This window comes from Cervus canadensis, chromosome 10, assembly GCF_019320065.1.
Source record: "Cervus canadensis isolate Bull #8, Minnesota chromosome 10, ASM1932006v1, whole genome shotgun sequence".
Lineage (NCBI taxonomy): Eukaryota > Metazoa > Chordata > Mammalia > Artiodactyla > Cervidae > Cervus > Cervus canadensis.
This window is the reverse complement of record NC_057395.1, coordinates 51,214,438-51,234,020: the sequence shown is the minus strand read 5'-3', so window position 1 is coordinate 51,234,020 and position 19,583 is coordinate 51,214,438. Positions and strand designations below refer to the sequence as shown.

Sequence of the window (19,583 nt, the reverse complement as noted above, 5' to 3'; positions counted from 1 at the left end):
AGGAAGCCTCTGCTGCTTCCTGAGTTTCAAAATCCTAGAAGAGAGAATCTAGGTGGCACAGTGTAGGTACGGTGTGACTGTGCTTGCATTGGTCAGCCCTGACAGGAAAGAGGAGAAATAACCATAGGACAAACACACCAATTTGTGTTCACTATCATAGAATAATATTCTTGTAATCATAGTGTGTTTTGTAAACAAAACACAAAATTCAGAAGCTCGAATGGAATAGATTGAAAGATAATAAATGTATTAAAATGTTAAGTGTCTCTTAAAAATGACACCTTAAAAAAGTGGCCAGCTGGAAGAAACTGTTTGCCACAGGTAGACAGAGAATTTTCCATAACATATAGAGATTTCTCCAAACCTATGAGAAAAAAGTAAACGTTTCAGGAGAAAAATCGGCAGTTCAGGGAAGAAAAGCAAATGGTCTATAAACATAGGAAAATAAACTCAGCTATATCTAGTAATCAGGAAATCCAGATTAAAATGAACCATTTTGGGGGGCCTGTTAGATTTGAAAATCTTCAAAGATTGATATCAAATATGGACAGAGGTATGGGGATAAAGACAGTCTTACACACAGGTAGGAGGAGTTTAAGTTGATAGAGCTTTGGGAGGATGATTTGGCAGTATCAACCAAATTTCAAATGCTTATACTATCTGACCTAATTTATGAGACTCTTAACAGAAAAACCACACATGTATTTTTATAAGGATGTTCATTATAGCATTACTTACAATAGCAAAGAAAGTAAAATGAAAAGTATTTATTAGATAGCCGAGTGGCTAAATGATTTCTCTCATCTATTATGAAATTCTGTACTATTAAAATAAATGTCAACATAGACAAATATGGGGAAAAAAATCACTATTGTGGGGACTTCGCATGGTATAATCTCCTTTAAAAACCATATGTATGTCTGTGTGTGAGTGTGTTAACACTTTTATTTATTTTATTTAATTTTTTTAAGTCTGAAGGATCACTGTTAACTGTAATCAGTGGTTGCCTACAAGAATGGGTAGAAGATAAGAAAGATGATAGGGAACTTCCACTTTCTACTGAACTATTTGGCTTTCTTTTACAGCAAGCATAGTTTTAGATAATATTTTTAAAAGCAGACTTTAAAAAATTTTTTTAATATAGTAAATAAAGCTATTCAAGCTTATTAGCTTTAGCATAATATCCATTATGCTTTAATGGATGTGTAGCATGTAGAATAAAGAGTTGGTGTACCCAGCATGAGCTGTGCCAAGAGTCTTGTGGTCTCTGTGAAAAGGAATAACATTAAGTGGGAATTTGTTTTAGAGAAAAACTGGACCATGGAGGTGAACAGCTGAAGAAACAATAAGCATAGGAAATGACAGCTGTTTTCAGATATCTGACAGACCAGAGAGTGTGGCCTTTGATTTCTATGAAGCCCCACCACAGTTGAAAGTTATGGGTAATGGAACTTTGTCCTAAAGTTATAAGCTGGAACTTTTTTACTGACCAGCATTTGTCTCAGGAGGAAGTATTCAGATTTTTTTTTTTAAAGCAAGAGTTTGAAAAGCCACTTATTGAGGTCCCTAAAGCATGTTTCAGTTCAGTCCAGTCCCTCAGTCGTGTCTGACTCTTTGCAACCCCATGAACCACAGCTTGCCAGGCCTTCCTGACCATCACCAACTCCCAGAGTTTACCCAAACTCATGTCCATTGAGTCAGTGATGCCATCCAACCATCTCATCCTCTGTCGTCCCCTTCTCCTCCTGCCCTCAATCTTTCCCAGCATCAGGGTCTTTTCCACTGAGTCAGCTGTTTGCATCAGGTGGCCAAAGTATTGGAGCTTCAGCTTCAGCATCAGTCCTTGCAATGAACACCCATGACTGATCTCCTTTAGGATGGACTGGTTGGATTTCCTTGCAGTCCAGGGGACTCTCAAGAGTCTTCTCCAACACCACAGTTCAAAAGCGTCAAATCTTCGGTGCTCAGCTTTCTTTAAAGCATGTTTAAGGTTTATTAAATAGATAGAATTTAGTTAGCTCCTGAGGTGAAAGGGATAAGTGAGGAAAAGAACTGGAGGGTCAGTGAGGTGGTCAAAATCTGTGATTTGTGAAATGTGAATCACCCCACCCCCAACCCAGTCAGGACCCTGCATCTTTAGTAGAGACAGCTTAATTCTTGAATTTCCAAGTAAAGACACATTTATGTGTAATATGGTAACAGAACTGTGTGGCATCTGAGTGAATCAGAAGCAGAATAGCCTCTACATGGATGAATTGTCTCTAAATAAATGAATCAAAGCCAAAGGCTACAGAAGTTATCAGTAGCAGTCAGGAGCTTTGGAATTGAGGTTTCAGCAGGGAATTGGGGGTTCAGGATTTCTAAGGGACAGAGAACACACCAACTGACCACTTGGGTTTTACAGTAGTCAGTACAAGGGGAAAATGAAACAAATTGTATATCGAGGTGTTAAGTCCTTCTAAACCAAACTGTTCCAAGATAAGGAGAACTGCCTTGGAAAGTAATAGGATCCCCATCGCAACAGAGTGTTCAGACACTGGTGAGGAGTCAGGGTATTTGGAAGGGGATTCAAACTTAAAGTGAATGAGATTTAGTACTATACTAGAGATATTAGACAGCACAGTAAGGCAAGAAAAGAAATGAAAGGTACGAAGGATTGGAAAGAAAGAGACAAATCAGTTTTGTTTGTTTTTTTCCCACAGAGGAAATTATTGTTCCAGAGAAATTCAGAGATTCACCAGATAAATTATTAGAATTAATGTTATTTTAACAAGGTTGATATATACAAAAATAGCATAACAATTAATGCATTTCTATACATAAAACCACAATCAGGAAGTCTAATACTTCTTAAAAGATATCATTTATAGTAACATCCAAAATGTGAAGTACCTAGGAATAAATTTAATAAAATATTTGCAGAAAATTATAAAAATGTTTGAAAACATTAAAGGAAAAAGCCTTAATTAGTGAAAGAGATAAGATCGATGGATTAGAAGGCTCAATATTGTAAAGTTGTCAATTCTCCTCAAACTGATATATAGATTCAATGCAATTCCAATAAAAATCCCAACAGGTTTTTTGTGGAACTTGACAAGCTGATTCTAAAATATATATGGAGGAGAAAAGATTCAAGAATAGCCAAGACATTCCTGAAGAAGAAGAACAAGGTGAGGAGACCTGCCTTACCAGATATAAAGAATTATTATAAAGTTTAGTAAGTAAGACAGTTTTGTATTGGCACTGGAATAAATGGATTGACCAGCAGAATAAAATAGAGAACCCAGAAGCAGATTCATGTGTAAAGGAAAACATATTGGTGACAAATGCTGTTGTAGTTTCACAGGGGGAGAGGAGGGTCTTTACAGTAAACAGTGCTCGGACAACTGGGTGAACCCCATAGCGATAAATGAAATTGAATTCTTGTCTCATACCAAAAATCTGTCCCAGTTGATGTAAACACTGAAATTTAAAGGACAAAATGTGGAGACAGTAATGTAGGAAAATATACCTTGATCTCACATAGGAAAGCATTCTTAAGATTTAAAATGTTTATAAAGGGAAAGGTTGATCAACTTGACTACATTAAAATGCAGAATTTCTCTTTATAAATAGATAACATAAAATGAAAGGACAGGCCACAAACTTGTTAAAAAAAAACAAACAAACTTGTAACACAACTGATAATATTGAGTATCCAGAACACATGAAGAACTCCCTACAAATTTGTAAGAAACAGTCCGGTAGAAAAATGGGGAAACCCTCAACTAGGTTCTTCACAGAAGGGGAAAAACCAGTAAACTGTGAAAAGATGGTTAATAATTAATAATAATCAGAGAAATGTAAATTAAACCTATATTGATACATTTAAAGTCTTATAATAGCAAGTGTTGGTGAGGATACATAACAGCTGGAACACTTCACATTGCTGGTGGGAGTGTGAATTGGTATACCTACTTTGAAAAACTATTTGGCCTCTTCTGGTAAGGTTACTCATACTCATATCTAAAACTCATGCGCATGTGCATGAGGAAACACAGTTAGTGCTCAAAGCAGATTGTTAACTGTAAACAACCCAAATATTCATCAGTAGGAGAACCGAAAAATAAATGTTGGTATGGACTAAATATGAAGGACTACCAAGTAGTTAAAATGAATGAACTTCGACTACATGGAACAACCTGAGTGAATCTTAGGAATGTAATGTTGGGCAAAAAAAGCAAGTCACCACTGATAATCATTCCATTTTTATTAAAAAAAAAAGAAAAAATAGATTGAACAACAAAAAATATATTTTTTACAGATACAGAATGTTTGGGATACAAATAAAGCAAAGGGATAATAAATACAAAATTCCAAATTTACTTGTGAGAGAAGGAAGAAGACATGATGAGGAAGAACCTAAAGAGAACGCCTTTATAAGTTAAATTGGGTGGTGGATATACTTTTTTAAAAGATAAATGTAAAAATTGAAGAAAAAAATTTTTTTAACTGACACTAAAAAAAAAAAAGCCTTGCATCCAGTAAAAGCTGAAGCAAGGGATGAAATGGTCTTTGATGCCACCTCCTGTTTGTGGAGCATTTAACATCTTAGAGTCTCTGGTTTAGCTGCATCTGTCCAGCTCTCCAGGCTTGGATTGTCAGAGTAGAAACTGAAAGAAGTAGGATTCCCCTTGTTTTCATTGTTGACCTCAGCTCTTTAGTGTAACATTTTGCATCTAGCACTTGTTCTCTGAAGGAAACCTTTTATTTTCTCTTGTCAAACAGTGGCTCCTGTTTCTCCCTAACTTTCCTTTTTGGAGCCTCAGCTGACCTGGAGACCTGACTTTTCTTCATCAAAACTGGGGGAGTTAGGGATGCTGACAGGACTCTTGAGATGTGGTCATTGTCATTACTGACCTTTAGGATTATTTTCAAGAATCTTGTTGTCTCTGCATCTGTTCTACATCATTTTAGACAAGAGATGTACAGGAAAAGTAATGCCTTATGATTAGTTGTGAGGGCTTTTAAAATCTTGTCTCATCCTACCCTGCATCAAGGTGGAAACCTGTGGAAATCTAGCCTATCTTAGTGAAGAGAATGCAAACTGTGGGTGAATTGGGAAGTTCCTATCTTCCAGCCCAGGAAACTTTTTTTCTGCTTTAATGTGTTGACAGCACTGAGTCTAAATAAATTGCTTTTCTTAGGAAAATAACATGCAGGACCTCTAGGGTTTCAACTGTGAAAAAAAAATCTCTTGAGTAAGTGAAGGTAGATGGACTATGAGACTTTGATGATTCTTGTTATCTTGTGGTCTTTCACCTTAGTTTCTCCTACCACTATACTGCTGGTTCCCAGGAAATATATTTGCTCCTTCATAAAAGTCTTGTGTCTGTCTGACAAAATTGATTCTTTTTAGGCTCGCATTTCCTTTATTTAATCTTTATTATTATTATCCAAGCTAGAAACCTGCAAGCATCCTTCATTCCTGTTTCTTTCTCTCCCCAACTTACCTTCTGTTCATTCCATCTCTAAATCTAGTAACGGTGTGCTATATTGCAAATGCAACAATTTCTTTGTGCTATCATCTATCTACGTTCTATACTTGCCTTCCTCCCAGCCCATTTTCCATGCAGCAGCCAGAGTGGTTCTTTAACATGTAGAATGAACTGCAATTTAAAAACTTTAAATGGTTTCCTCATGCAGTTAAAGTAAAACTCAGACTTCCTATTAAAGGACCTACATGGAAATACATGATCTAACCTTGTTAAACTAATCTCCTCCCACTTCCTCTTGCCATTCCCACCAACCACACTTTCTGCCTAACACCCTCATTGACACTTTATTTCCCCACACAAACTAAGCATTCTCCTGCCTCTGGATCATCATCACACATGCTCTTCTCTGTGCCTGGAACACTGTTTTCCATACTCATCCTTCCTCATAGAGACCTACCCTCAGTCTGTACTGGGATATTTCTTGGGCTTTTGATTCTTTGTCTAGTAATATTCTGTTCCTTGATTGCATATACCTTGGTATGTAACTTTATATTTGTTTTATTTAATATCCATCTTTCACCCACAAGTTTGCATTGTTCATGAGAGCAAGAGCTGTGTATGTGATTGATTTACCACTGTTTGCTCTGTACCTAACCTGGTACCTAAGAGGTACACATTATATATTTGTTGAAAGAATGAATGAAAAGTAACACATGAACCATAATTTACTTAACTATTCCCCTACTGCTGAATACTAAGGTTGTTTTCAGTTTGGGGTCATTCTAAACAATGATTAAGTAATTTGAGCATTGAGATTTTTATTTAGACTAGGATCCAGAGTTGTTAGGTTAAAGAATATGAATATTTTTAAGGCTTGTAAAACATATTTCTGAATCACTTATCAGGAAGGTTGTCTAGGTTATAATTTTAAACTCTTTTTTTTTTCTTTCTTAGTTTTGAATATATAGAACATAGAAAAAGAAAACAGTTCAAATAATAAAGTTTAGCTTTCTACTCCTATAAAACTAATTTATTGAATGCTTATTCTATGCCAGAGATGAGATTATCTTATTTACTCCTTGTGTAGCAGATATTATTATCCCAATTTTATGAGAAACTTTGCCCAGTTTGCTCAAGTTCATGCAATCCAGACTATCTTATATCAGGCCATTTATACTTGTTCCATACCTCCCAGTGCCAGCTAAGTTACATTTGCTCCAAAACTGCTGCGGATTCCATGTTACATCATCCAAGTCCTCTGCATCCTAACTGCTGCATCCCCGTGAATGCCATCTCACCCACCAGCCTTATCCACATGATGCTAGAGGCTGGGCTGCCATACCTTCTTGTCAGGCCCCTAACCCAGCTGAACATGCAGACCCCTCCAGTGTGGATTACTCTTGAAATTCATCTCAACTTTGCATGGTGGTCAGCATGGGTATAAATGGCCCATCCCTTCAGTTATGCCCCCCACTCCTATATACAGTAAGTGGGGAGGTACCTTTTGATCCAGCATTGTAATAGGCCCCTAACCACATAGAAATCATATAAAGAGCATGTTTATAGTAATGGAAGGGGCATTCAGATGCTAGGTAGCTTAGAAGCTATTTAGAAGAGGGGTGCACTGTCTTTATTAGGCTGCAGCTATCCATGTGGGCACATTTTTTCTCCCCAAGAAAAGGTATAATTTGCTGCCAGGTCAGAGTATGGTGCAGCGGTTTGCATGTCTGGTGCTTATCCCTATGAATAACTCCTGTAATTTCTCTTAACCTTTTAGGCTCTCCCTGCTTGTCCTATCCAGGCCACCTGTGAAGCTGCCTCCAAGGAGGAGAACAAGGAAAAAAATCGATATGTAAACATCTTGCCTTGTGAGTGTTTATAGCATTTTTTGGGATATAAACTGAAACTGCACCTGTAGTTGGGTTTTCTGAGGATGGAAAGAATCTGGTGATTGATCATGGGAAGACTAGTAATAAGAATAGAGTGACATTATCAGAAAAATGCAAATCAAAACCGCAATGAGGTACCATTACACGCCAATCAGGATGGCTGCTATCCAAAAGTCTACAAGCAATAAATGCTGGAGAGGGTGTGGAGAAAAGGGCACCTTCTTACACTGTTGTGGGAATGCAAACTAGTACAGCCACTATGGAGAACAGTGTGGAGATTCCTTAAAAAACTAGAAATAGAACTGCCATATGACCCAGCAATCCCACTTCTGGGCATACACACTGAGGAAACCAGATCTGAGACACTTGTACCCCAGTGTTCATCACAGCACTGTTTATAATAGCCAGGACATGGAAGCAACCTAGATGTCCATCAGCAGATGAATGGATAAGGAAGCTGTGGTACATATACACCATGGAATATTACTCAGCCATTAAAAAGAATTCATTTGAATCAGTTCTAATGAGATGGATGAAACTGGAGCCCATTATACAGAGTGAAGTAAGCCAGAAAGATAAACACCAATACAGTATACTAATGCATATATATGGAATTTAAAAAGATGGTAACCATAACCCTATATGCAAGACAGAAAAAGAGACACAGATGTATAGAACAGACTTTTGGGCTCTGTGGGAGAAGGCGAGGGTAGGATGGTCTGAGAGAATAGCATTGAAACAAGTATACTATCAAGTGTGAAACAGATCACCAGCCCAGGTTGGATGCATGAGACAAGTACTCAGGGTTGGTGCACTGGGAAGACCCGGAGGGAGGTGGGAGGGGGGATCAGAAAGGGGAACACATGTAAATCCATGGCTGATTCATGTCAATGTATGGCAAAAACCACTACAATATTGTAAAGTAATTAGCCTCCAACTAATAAAAATAAATGAAAAAAAAAGAATAGAGTGAAAACTTTGGGTAATAAGAATAGAGTGAAAGAGCCTTTATGGCTCCCCAGGCATCCCCAGGTGCTTATCAAGTCAGTTGGGGTACTTAACCAGGTTTTTTGTGGCAGGCCTAAAGTTTCTAGGAGGTTAAAGAGAACAATTTCACTAAGACCAGATAGGAAGTGCATGGTTGTTGTGGAGTTTTTTGTTGCTTATTGCAAAGAAATTCCAATTTAGAGTTCTCTTCATAACTCCTTCCCAGAGTTAGTCATTATGAATCTGTTTATCTATAACTTAATGGGCATTTTTCTAGGCTAGTGGCCTCCAGAATAGAATATGCATAATCCAGTGGGATGCGAGCAAAATGTTTGAACTTTGCTTTATTTTTATAATTGCTTTTTTTAAAATTCATCCTTCTAAAAAGTCCTGGTGTATTTTTGGGTGCATAATATAATTAGAGACCACTGTACTAGCCATTTACAGATACTTTTGTCATCTTATTTGTGTATAAATGTGTATATATTTTTTAATATAACTGGTATGCTGTATACATTGCTCTTACCTTAGAAAATTAGAGAAAAATAAATACTGTATGATTTCACTCATGTGAAATCTAAAAAACAAAACAAACACAAGCTCATAGATTCTGAGAACAGATTATTGGTTATCTGAGGGGAAGGGGGTTGAACGTGGGTGAAATGGATGAAAGAGAGGGGCCTATTGCATGGTCATGGATGGTAGCTAGACTTGTGGTAATCACTGTAGTCATTACAGATGTTGAATTATAATGTTGTGTACCTGAAACGACTATAATATAAAGAAATGTAAAATAAAAACAAAGCTAATATATTGGCAATTGTCAAGAAACAGGAATATTCACTTTCCTTTTTATCATCTGCTTACTATTCCATATTATGGATATATCTTAGTTTATTTAACTTAGTCCCATAATGATGGTTGAGGTATGTTTGAATTTTTGCTGTAATAGTACTGCAGTGACAGCTTATACAGGTGTGTGTTCTACATCGTCACAACTGGCCTGGTTGCGTTGGGACCAGTGAAAAATAAAATTGAATTTAATTGAAAAAAAAATTTTTTTTTTCTAGATGACCACTCTCGAGTCCATCTGACACCAGTTGAAGGAGTTCCAGATTCTGATTACATCAATGCTTCATTCATCAATGTAAGAAACTTTGAGTTCTTCTCATTATTACCTCGACTAACCATTGGCTCTTTTCCAGCTGCATGTAAGGAGGATTACTTGTCATTACAAGTTTTCCCTGAGGGTAATTTTTTTAAGAGATTGGAAAAAAATTTTTTTAAAGATCAAACAAGATAGTTTAAAATGTATTCTTATGTTTACCTGTCATCATCATCAAAATTTCCCCATGCAGAAATTAGAACCTAAATGTATACATCACGGTAGGAGTGAGTGGATCCTTTATTGAGCTTATTCGGATAACTAAGAACAGAATCACACCTTGCCATCTACAGTGAATGTAGGGAAACAGGACAAGGATATCTGACTCCAGATAAGTCTGGTCAGTCGTGTCTGCTTCGAGAGAAGAGCTGAAATTGGAAGGAGGTTTTTAGGGTGATTTAGAGAATGTTTATAGAGATGGTATGAGAGATGTGAGTATATTTTATGGGCTCACAGGAAGGAATCAGTAAAGAGGGAGTTTGAAAAAAAGAGAGAAAGTAAGCAAGAGAGCTAAAAAGAGCAAGCCTGACTACTGAAGCATGAAGAGAATATTGATGAAGTTTGTACACCCGTGTTCATAACAGCATTAATCACAATAGCTAAAAGGTGATTGCAGCCCAAGTGTCCATCAGTGGAAGAATGAATAGGTAAAATGTGGTATACACATATAATGGGATATCATTTAGCCTTAGAAAGGGAAGAAATTCTGACATATACTACAGCATGGATGAACTTGGAAGACATTATGGTAAGTGAAATAAGCCAGTCACAAAAGGATAAATATTTTCTAATTCTACTTATATGAGGTAGCTGGAGTAGTCAAATTCATAAAGACAAAAAGTAGAATGGTGGTTGCCAGGGACTAGAGGGAGAGGGGGACAGGAAATTATCATTTAATGGGTATAGAGTTTAGGAAGGTGAAAATGTTGTGGAGATGGATGGTGGTGATGGTTGCCCAGCAGTGTGAATAAACTTATTTATTCAGAACTGTACACTTAGAAATGGCTGCAGTGATCAGTTTTATGTTGTATATATTTTACCACAGTGCTGTTTTTTTTTTTTTAAAGCTGATAGATTAGTGTTGAACATAAAAAAGGATGTTTTCCCTCTGAATTTGCTGGTAAAGGAATATAGAATAGATAGAGTTGGTTTGTAGGTGTGAATAAATCAAGCTGAAAGAACTCATCTGTTTTTTTCTGAGAAGTAAAGTCAAGGTTATCTGCTGAAAAGGGGGGGTGGAACTGTGACATGAGAGTACTGAGACCACTAAGAAAGAACACTGAAAAGGGCATGGGAAAAAAGCATGTTTAGCTGCACTGAGCACCTACCTAAGATGGAAATCATTGATGTATAAGAGCCTCAGTTGTGTAATTTTCTCCGGTTGTACCTAGGATTGGTGATATGCAGAAAACATTTGGTAACTCAGATAAAAGGACTAGAGAAGTCAGTTGCTGCTTTAAGTAGTCATCTAAGGGCTTCAGGTTCAGTGGAGAAAGGAAGAGATGAAGGACGAGGTTTCAACAAATTGAAAGAACAGTCTTGGGATAAAAAAGGAGAAAGGTGGAAGAAAAGAGGCTGTGGCTAAAAAATAGATTATCAGATGGAGTTCAGAAATGGAGCAGTGCAGGCATCCTCACTAGAGTGGATTTGCTGAAATTCCTGTATATATGTTTCATAGGGATGGTCATATGTTTATAGTTGGAAGGAAAAGAACTCTATGAGAAATGATTGCTGTGGTAGATAAGGAAAATGGAAAAAGGCTAGTAACCAGCTAAGATTCCCAGAATTTAGATCAATGATTATGATGAACAGGTAAGGAGGAATAGATTGAGTTTTAATGTTATATGGAAGAGTATAGCAGTATTAGTCAAAATGTTTCCATCTTCAGTTAACAGAATACTCAACTAAAATTGGTCTGGACAGAAACATTTACTTCTCATATAATCTGAAAGCAAATATACAGCAGTTCCAGGGTTGGCTGAGTCTGTGACTCAGTGACATCCTTAAGAAACCAGGTGTTTCCATCTTTCTACTCAGATGTCTTCATCCTGTTGGCAGTGTCTCTTGGTCACAAGATGGCTGTAGCAGTTCCATACATTTCTTATACACACAGCAAGCAACACAGAGGAGGAGGTGGTGGAAGATTTGTACATATGCTTTTCTCTTTATTCAGGAGCATGATCTTTCTCAGAAGCCTGTCCAGTACAGTGCCCTTCAGAGCCAACAGGCCAGCATCGGATCACATGCTTACACCCTCTCTCTAATCACTGGCTAAGGCATTGAGAATTATCTTGATTTACCCTTCTGGGGCTGAGGAATTGTCATCTTCCAGGCCAGTAGAAGGTAAATGTCCGAACAAAAGCATGGTTTTGATGGCAAGGAAGAATGACGAGGAATAGCTTTTGAGTTAGTAATCAGCAGTGTCTGTCACTGTAACCAGTTTGGATCCTTCCCACATTGAAGGTGAAGACAGACAAAAGTTAAGTTGGATGTGAAGACTAGTAAGCAAGTAAGGTGGGTCTGTTCATGGTCATAATAAGCAAGGTACTAAAAGGAAACATGCCTTCTGCTTTGGCCATGCTTAGTTGGAGCTCACAGTAGGGCATCCTATAATGCCATGGTGTTTATTGGAGGTTATTAATAGGTGAAATGAAAGTTTAGATGAAGAGGTTAAATTGGGAGGCACTTACAAATTCAGTGAAAGTAGAAACGCAAGAAAAAGCTGCGGTGAACTATGAGTAAGAGTCAGGGATTAAAGAAGATTTAGGTTTATTCAATTCAGTCAACATTTTTTGATCACCTTTTGTATGGTAAGCACTGGGGATAGGCTCAGAGGTTACAGAGGTAGGATGTAGTCCCTAGTGTGATCTACCTACAGGTAGATCATTATCTTTAGTGTGCAACATGTGCGAAGGAGATACTGCCAGATTCTTTGGCACTTAAGGAAACATTCAGCCAGCCTGGTGATCCAGTAGGCTGGATGTTGAAGGGTAAGTCTGTATTCAAGAGAAGAAATATAGGTAGAAACTTTAAAGCAAAAAGAAAAGTATGAGTAAAGTCAGAGACTGGAAACAGCCGTCTTAGTTATAAAGTACAAAGTGGGAAGGAACGAGGCTTGAGGGATTGGTAGGAGCTCAGTCTCAGAAGGCACTGAGTGTTAGCTGGGTGTTGGGGTTCTTAGTTTCAGACAACCTTGTCAACTTTCTATTCTTCTAAGCAGAAGGGGTTTATTATTAGATACTAGGTAGCTTACAAAATCTGTGGGAGAGTTGCAAGGTGATGTTCAGTGAGGAACAGAGCAGCCATAGATGTACCCTGCTACCCCGTATGACTCTCGGAGTGGAACTCCTGGGCAGGTGCTACAGAAGAACTCAATGCTTCCACTGCCATGCCTGCCCAGAGACTACATCTTCCTAGCACAGATAGCATCTCACATTACTCACTTCTATCCTAAGTCTTATGTGGGACTGCTAGGAAGAAACTGAGTTCTTAGGCTGAACAGAGCTGCAAGAGAGTGTGGGGAATTCAGCTCTTAGTTTCTCAGCCTCTATAGAAAGAAGGTCAGGCTGTTAGTGGGCGGGACTGGATGCTGATTGAGCTACCTTAAAATATCTGCAAATTTTCAGTACAGCTGAGTTTTGATTCTAGGCAGTGGGATAACACTGAAAGGTGTTAATGACAAGGAGTGACATGGCCACATTTGAATATTGATCACTCAGGTTACTGTGTGCAACATGGACTTAGGAGGGGCCAGTTAGATGCTTTATAGTATCAGGCTCTGAATGGTGAGAGTAGAAGGGTTGGAGAAGAATTATCAAAGTAAAAACCACTTTGGAGGTAGAATTTAGTAGGACATGGTGATCGATTATATATGAGAGAGTATAGGGTGATACTCTGTAGAGTATGTTGACCTGAGCTGGAGGAAACACCTGAACATGTGAAATCCCAGTGCTGGGCAGCCAGGGCCACATCCACACCTGCCTGACATTGAGCACCCTGGCGGTTGCAGTCCTGCTCATCCACCACCTGCCAACACTACCTTTCCTCCAGGCCCCCTTCCCACTCCCCCAGGAGGACCCCAGGGGAATCCAGCTTTTCCCCCTGTGGGCCCTGTCATCCTGTGCCACAACCAGGGTCTTCAGGATGCCAACCTTCAGGTCCCTACCCCTGCCCCTACCCACCACCTGCCCCTGGCATGTATCCTGTGAATCCATTGGCTTCTGGCATGGCAGGACCAGGAATGGTGACAGACAAAAGGATGCAGAAGAAAATGAAGAACACTCATAAAAAGAAGCAGAAACACCACAAGCATGGCAGGCAACACTCCTCCTCCCCTTCCTCCACTACCAGCCGTGACTCCGACTGAATTCAGGGCCTGGACCCTTCCTCAAGTCTCTCCAATTGTGCTCGTCCATCAAGCTTCAGATGCCATCTTGTACTAGGGGAAATTAGCCCTTGTGTCCCTTCCCCTCACCCCCACCATCTGTGCCTCATTCTGCTGTCCAGCCCTTACTGGTTAGGGAAAATGGGAGAAGAATTGCCATGGGCTAGCAAAGACAATCTTCCTACTGCCTGGATAGAACTTTTAGCTGATGAGTTTTGCAAGAGAAATGTTTTTTGAAGATGGTGAGATTTGAACTAAATGCAGAAGATAAGTCTAAAATCTGTAAAATGTTATTTTTTTCACTTTCTTTTGTAATACTTGTGATTGGAGAGATGCTGTGAAAATTTAATTATGGGGAAAGAAAACCAACCTGTACCTTTCTTGTATTTAAAAAAAAAAGTATAGGGTGATCCATGTGGATGTACCCAGCGTAGTTGGGCATTGATCTGAGCTCAGGGGAGAGATTCCAAAGCCATTTGGAGAGACAGAAGAGTAAATCCTAGAGTCCAAAAACCTCTGCCAAGGCACACTGGGCAAGAGGTACTCGTGAGTGAGACAGACCAGGAGAGAAGAGCATCTCAGAGGACAAAGAGTAGAGCATGGAGAAGGTGTTCAGTGGGCAGCAGGGTTGAATGCAGATGAGAGATCCAGTGGGAAAGAGGGAGCACATGTGCTCTGGACTGGGAGGGTCAGACAGCAGCCTTTGCTGAAGCACATTGAGGCCATTTGTTGTGGGCTGCCAGTTACACTTACCAAACCCTATTTTTTCTCCCAGCATGACTGAGGTATATAAGGTAAGTTTATATAAACTATACCTCAATCATGTTGGGAGAAAAAATAGGGTTTGGTAAGTGTTATATAACAGTAATTCAGACATTTAAAACAATAGATTTCCTTGAATTTTAGTAAGTTTACCAAGTTAATGCTTCCATTGCATGCTGAGTTGCTTCAGCCGTGTCTGACTGTGTGTGACCCTGTGGACTGTAGCCTGCCAGGCCGCTTTCTCCATGGGATTTCACAGGCAAGAATACTGGGGTGGGTTGCCATTTCCTTCTCCAGGGGATCTTCCTGACCCAGGGATCAAACCCACATCTCTTAGGTCTCCTGTATTGGCAGGCAGCCTCTTTACCACACACCACCTAGGATGGCTTTATTGATGTAATTCACATTCCATAACTTTCACCCACTTAAAGTTTCCAATTCACTGGTTTTAGTCTGTTCATAGATACGTGCAGCAGTGGCCAATTTTAGAACATTTCATCACCTCAGAAGAGAAATGCTGTACCTCTTAGCTATTGCCTCTTAGTTTTAGAACTTTTTGCTTACCCCAAAAAGAACCTTCTTATCAGTATGCAGTTACTCCCCATTCCCAGTCCTGGCAATCACTTCCAAGCCCTTTGTGCACACAAGAGAACCCAGGTCACATGTGAACCTTAAAGAGAAGTGGTGTCAGGTACCAGGCAATGGTGGCAGCAGTTGGGGAGGGGTTGGGACCTGTGATTTGGAGACTACAAAGGTCCAAAGTGAACCTGACATTGTTAACAAGAGAAGATTAAATAGACAGTGCAACAGGTGGCAGCTGGGCTTCCCGCCTGAAGTCTTAGGAGAGACCAGTGAGACCAGTTTCCTCACTCTTAGGTGTCTTAAGAGTATTTAGAGGATTTTTAGAAGTGTTTTGTTTTTGTTTTTAAAGTGGTAGAAATGTAGATGCCACATGGAGCCAACTTGGCATTTGACTTTCAGAATCCAAGGATGTCTCAGGAACTCGGGAGCCACATTTCTTCTTTCCCTTGAACATAACACAGGGAAGATCAGTAGTTCGGCCTCATTCTAGTTTTACTTATTGGTTAAGCAATGTCACCATATCATTATGTAGGCATGTTTTCATGGGGCATATATAGCACACTCCTAATGAAGATGGAACAGGAAGCACTTGGGAGCTGGGCCCTCCAACTGTGCTTTTAAGCTATTCATGACCCACACACTCCAGTGAGAATTTGGCAGCTACTTCTCCTGGAGCAGGGATATATTATAGCTTAACATAATCTAAGAACTTCTCGGTTTTAATTACATGTTTAGTGCTGTAACCAAAGTGCAGCATCCTGAATTAAGGTTTTATCAATTTCCATCTTCTAATGATTAAAAACATTTGGAAAAACTTAAATTGCTCTTCTAAATAAAAATTTTAACAAGCTTCTTGTTAACTCTAAACATCTCCATCTTGAGGCCTAAAACTTTCTCCAGTGCTGAGAAGCAGTTCTGCCACTGCCTTGCAGACTTGTATTTCACATCATCACCTTGGTGTGGCATGGTGTCCCATCCATGAAACTGTCTTCCTCATTGCCCATCTTAATGCTGTCTGAAAGAAGCAGAGGTATTTACAATCTTTAAATCAAATAATTTTTTCGTTTACCTAGGACTTCTCAAGTGAACACTACATTTAAACAATGAGGTTGAAAAGGTGTGTGACTAAACAGTAAATACTGAAGAAGAAAGTTACTGCTAGTGTCAATTTTTTAGAGGATCCTTACCTTTTTTTTTAACCGAAGGATAATTGCTTTGCAGTATTTTGTGGTTTTCTGTCACACATCAAGAATCAGCCATAGTTATACCCATGTCCCCTCCCTCCTGAACCTCCCTCCCATCTCCCTCCCTGTTCCACCCTTCTAGATTGTCACAGAGCCCCTGTTTGAGTTCCCTGAGTCATTCAGTAAATTCCCATTGGCTATCTATTTTATCTATTTTATCCCATTGGTATTGTAAATTTCCATGTTACTCTATATATACATCTTACCCTCTCCCTCCTCCCCTTTCCTCCCCCCGTGTCCATAGGTCTGTTCTCTTTCTCCATTGCTGCCCTGAAAGAAATTCATCCATACCATCTTTTTAGATTCTATATATATGGGTCAGTATATGATATATAAATCTTATTGAGATATATATATATGATAATATATGATATCTTATTAAGTGATGTCCCCAGGCTGCTTGGCTTGTCTCCCACTTCCTATAAAGGAGAACCCTGTTGTCAGACACCTGGGAGCTGTTAACCATACCCATGGACTATTCCCAGAAATCTTCTGCACCTAGGTGAAGCCTCGTCAAGCAAAAGACCTTTTACCTTCTTAGTGTGGGCTCAGCCTCACATGCTTCTGACTTGGAAGTTTCCTATCCATTAACACTAAGACTTAGATTGTCAGCAGCTGAGAGAGCATCAGAACAGGATCTAGCCTAGTAGTTGTTATAACCCTAACCCTAACCCTAACCCTAATCCTAATTTTCATCCACACTGGATGGTGTCTGGTGGAAATCCAAGTTGTTATTTGGATGTTCTTATACTAGCGTTCATTAATAATTCACTTTAAGAAGACTGCCTAGACCATGTAAGCTTTGCTTCCTGCTATCCAATTAAAAGATGCTTACTCCTTGGAAGAAAACCTGTGACAAACCTAGATAGCATATTAAAAAGCAGAGACAATAAACTCATATTAGAAATTAAAAAAAAAAAAGCAGAGACATCATTTTGCCGACAAAGGTCTGTATTGTCAAAGCTTTGGTTTTTCCAGTAGTCATGTACGGATGTGAGGGTTGGACTATAAAGAAGACTGAGTGCTAAAGAGTCGATGCTTTCAAATTGTGGTGCTGGAGAAGACTCTTGAGAGTCCCTTGGACTGCATGGAGATCAAACCAGTCAGTCCTAAAGAAAATCAATCCTGGATATTCATTTGAAGGACTGATATTGAAACTCCAATCCTTTGACCATGTGATGTGAAGAGCTGACTCAATGGAGAAGACCCTGATTCTGGGAAAGATTGAAAGCAAAAGGAGAAGGGGCAGCAGAGGATTAGATAGTTAGATGGCATCACCAACTCAATGGACATGAGTTTGAGCAAACTCCGGGAGATAGTAGGGGACAGAAGAGCCTGGCATGCTGCAGTCCATGAGGTTGCAAAGAGTCAGACATGACTTAGCAACTAAATAACAACAACATCTAAAGCTTGATGTTTCAAACATCAATACCTTGAAAATTTCAAGAATGGAAATTCTGGTTAATTGCCCGGACCTTTTCACAAGGGAGGCTTTGTAAACTGGTTGGGAGTCTGGGCAATTTCATTCTTATCCATTTTTGGGTTTTCACTTTCTTTTTCTCCTCTATTTCCCCCCACCCCACTCCCAGGGCTACCAGGAAAAGAACAAATTCATTGCTGCACAAGGTAAAATAAGATAATTTTTTTACTCTTGGGTTTAACCATGAATGGGCTTGAGTTTTTTCTTCCACATGCTGAATAGATTACACAGAATGTATTAGCTTTTCTGTAATTATTACCACCTGAAAGAAAAGCAATCTACCTTGCAGGTTTGTAACTAAGGGGCTTCATCTTGATGACTTAGTGCCCCGGGGGTCCTTTGAAATAAATTCTTTTTTATATGTACATAAAAAATACTGGAGAACACCACACACACACACACACCACCCCCCCACCCCCCACAGTCATAAAAAATACTGGAGAACACCACACACACACCACCCCACCACCCCCCCACCCCCCACAGTCTAGTGAGGTTCTCTGTCTTGGGGCCCTCTGGGAAGCTTAGGTTCAAACCACGCTGCTCAGAATTTGAATTTGGATTTAGTCTCTAAAGAGGATTGGAGACTCACAGGTCCAGGCTGACTCATCTTCTCCTCCCACTCATGGGCCTGAGCTCTACTATTATTCACAGATAAGTGGTCTAAAAACCCTCAAATCAGGGAGCCAGTGTGCTATACATACTCTGTACACATTTCCACAGCCTAAAGTTCTAATAAGTGTCCTTACCATTAGGATTCTAGCAAAAAATATCTTGATGTTTGCAACACTGTAAAGTAATTGATGTTATTATGGTCTGTCAGAGCCCATTTAATTAATCATTCAACAAATATTTATTGACCATTTATTATGTGCCACGTACTGGCCTAGGTGATGGGAATATGTACAGGAATAAAATAGAGTGTGATCTCTGCCTCTAAGGAGCCTTTAGTTGATAGAGGATGCCGTGCTGTGCTATAGCGCTTCAGTCATGTCCTGCTCTGTGCCACCCTGTAGACTGTAGCCCCCAGGCTCCTCTCTCCATGGAATTCTCCAGGCACGAATACTGGAATGGGTTGCCAGTTCGTTCTTGAGGGGATCTTCCTGACCCAGGGATTGAACCCACATCTCTTAAGTCTCCTGCATTGGCAGGCAGGTTCTTTACCACTAGAGGAAAATTTATAGCAAAATAAACAGAAACTTTGGTAAGTGGCTATTCTGTTCAATACAGTAGTTACTAGCCACAAGTGGCTATTTAAAACAAGATTTTAGGGAGTTCCCTGGCAGTCTAGTGGTTAGGACCCTGCACTTTCATTGCTAAGGACATGGGTTCAATCCCTGGTCGGGGAACTACAATCCTGCAAGCCATGTGGTACAGCCAAAATAAAATAAATAAAATTTTAAATTCAGTTCCTCAGTCACACTAGTCATAGTGACTGGAGACTACCATATTAGTGCAGATATGAAACATTTCCATCATCACCTAAAGTTCTGTTGGACAGTACTGTGAGCATGATAAAATAGGGATAGAGGTAAAATAAGGTGGAGTGATCAGGAAAAGCCTTATGTCTTCCTTGCTCTTGCAGTCTCCCACCAGGGACTGGCCCTTGCCTA

General features: G+C 39.5%; 1 protein-coding gene across 5 annotated transcripts in view; it reads left to right on the top strand.

Annotated features, from left to right (window-relative positions):
• The window catches only part of PTPRA (protein tyrosine phosphatase receptor type A), a 164,100-nt gene that overhangs the window by 125,694 nt on the left and 18,823 nt on the right, over positions 1–19,583 (top strand). For 4 of the 5 annotated variants that reach the window (XM_043478397.1, XM_043478396.1, XM_043478395.1 and 1 more), the window contains 3 exons: positions 7,255–7,345; positions 9,424–9,500; positions 18,080–18,116. In XM_043478397.1, the coding sequence (XP_043334332.1) occupies positions 7,255–7,345; positions 9,424–9,500; positions 18,080–18,116 (205 nt within the window). Of the gene's footprint in view, positions 1–3,076; positions 3,171–7,254; positions 7,346–9,423; positions 9,501–18,079; positions 18,117–19,583 lie in introns of all 5 variants that reach the window. The other variant, XM_043478399.1, reaches the window with a different exon arrangement.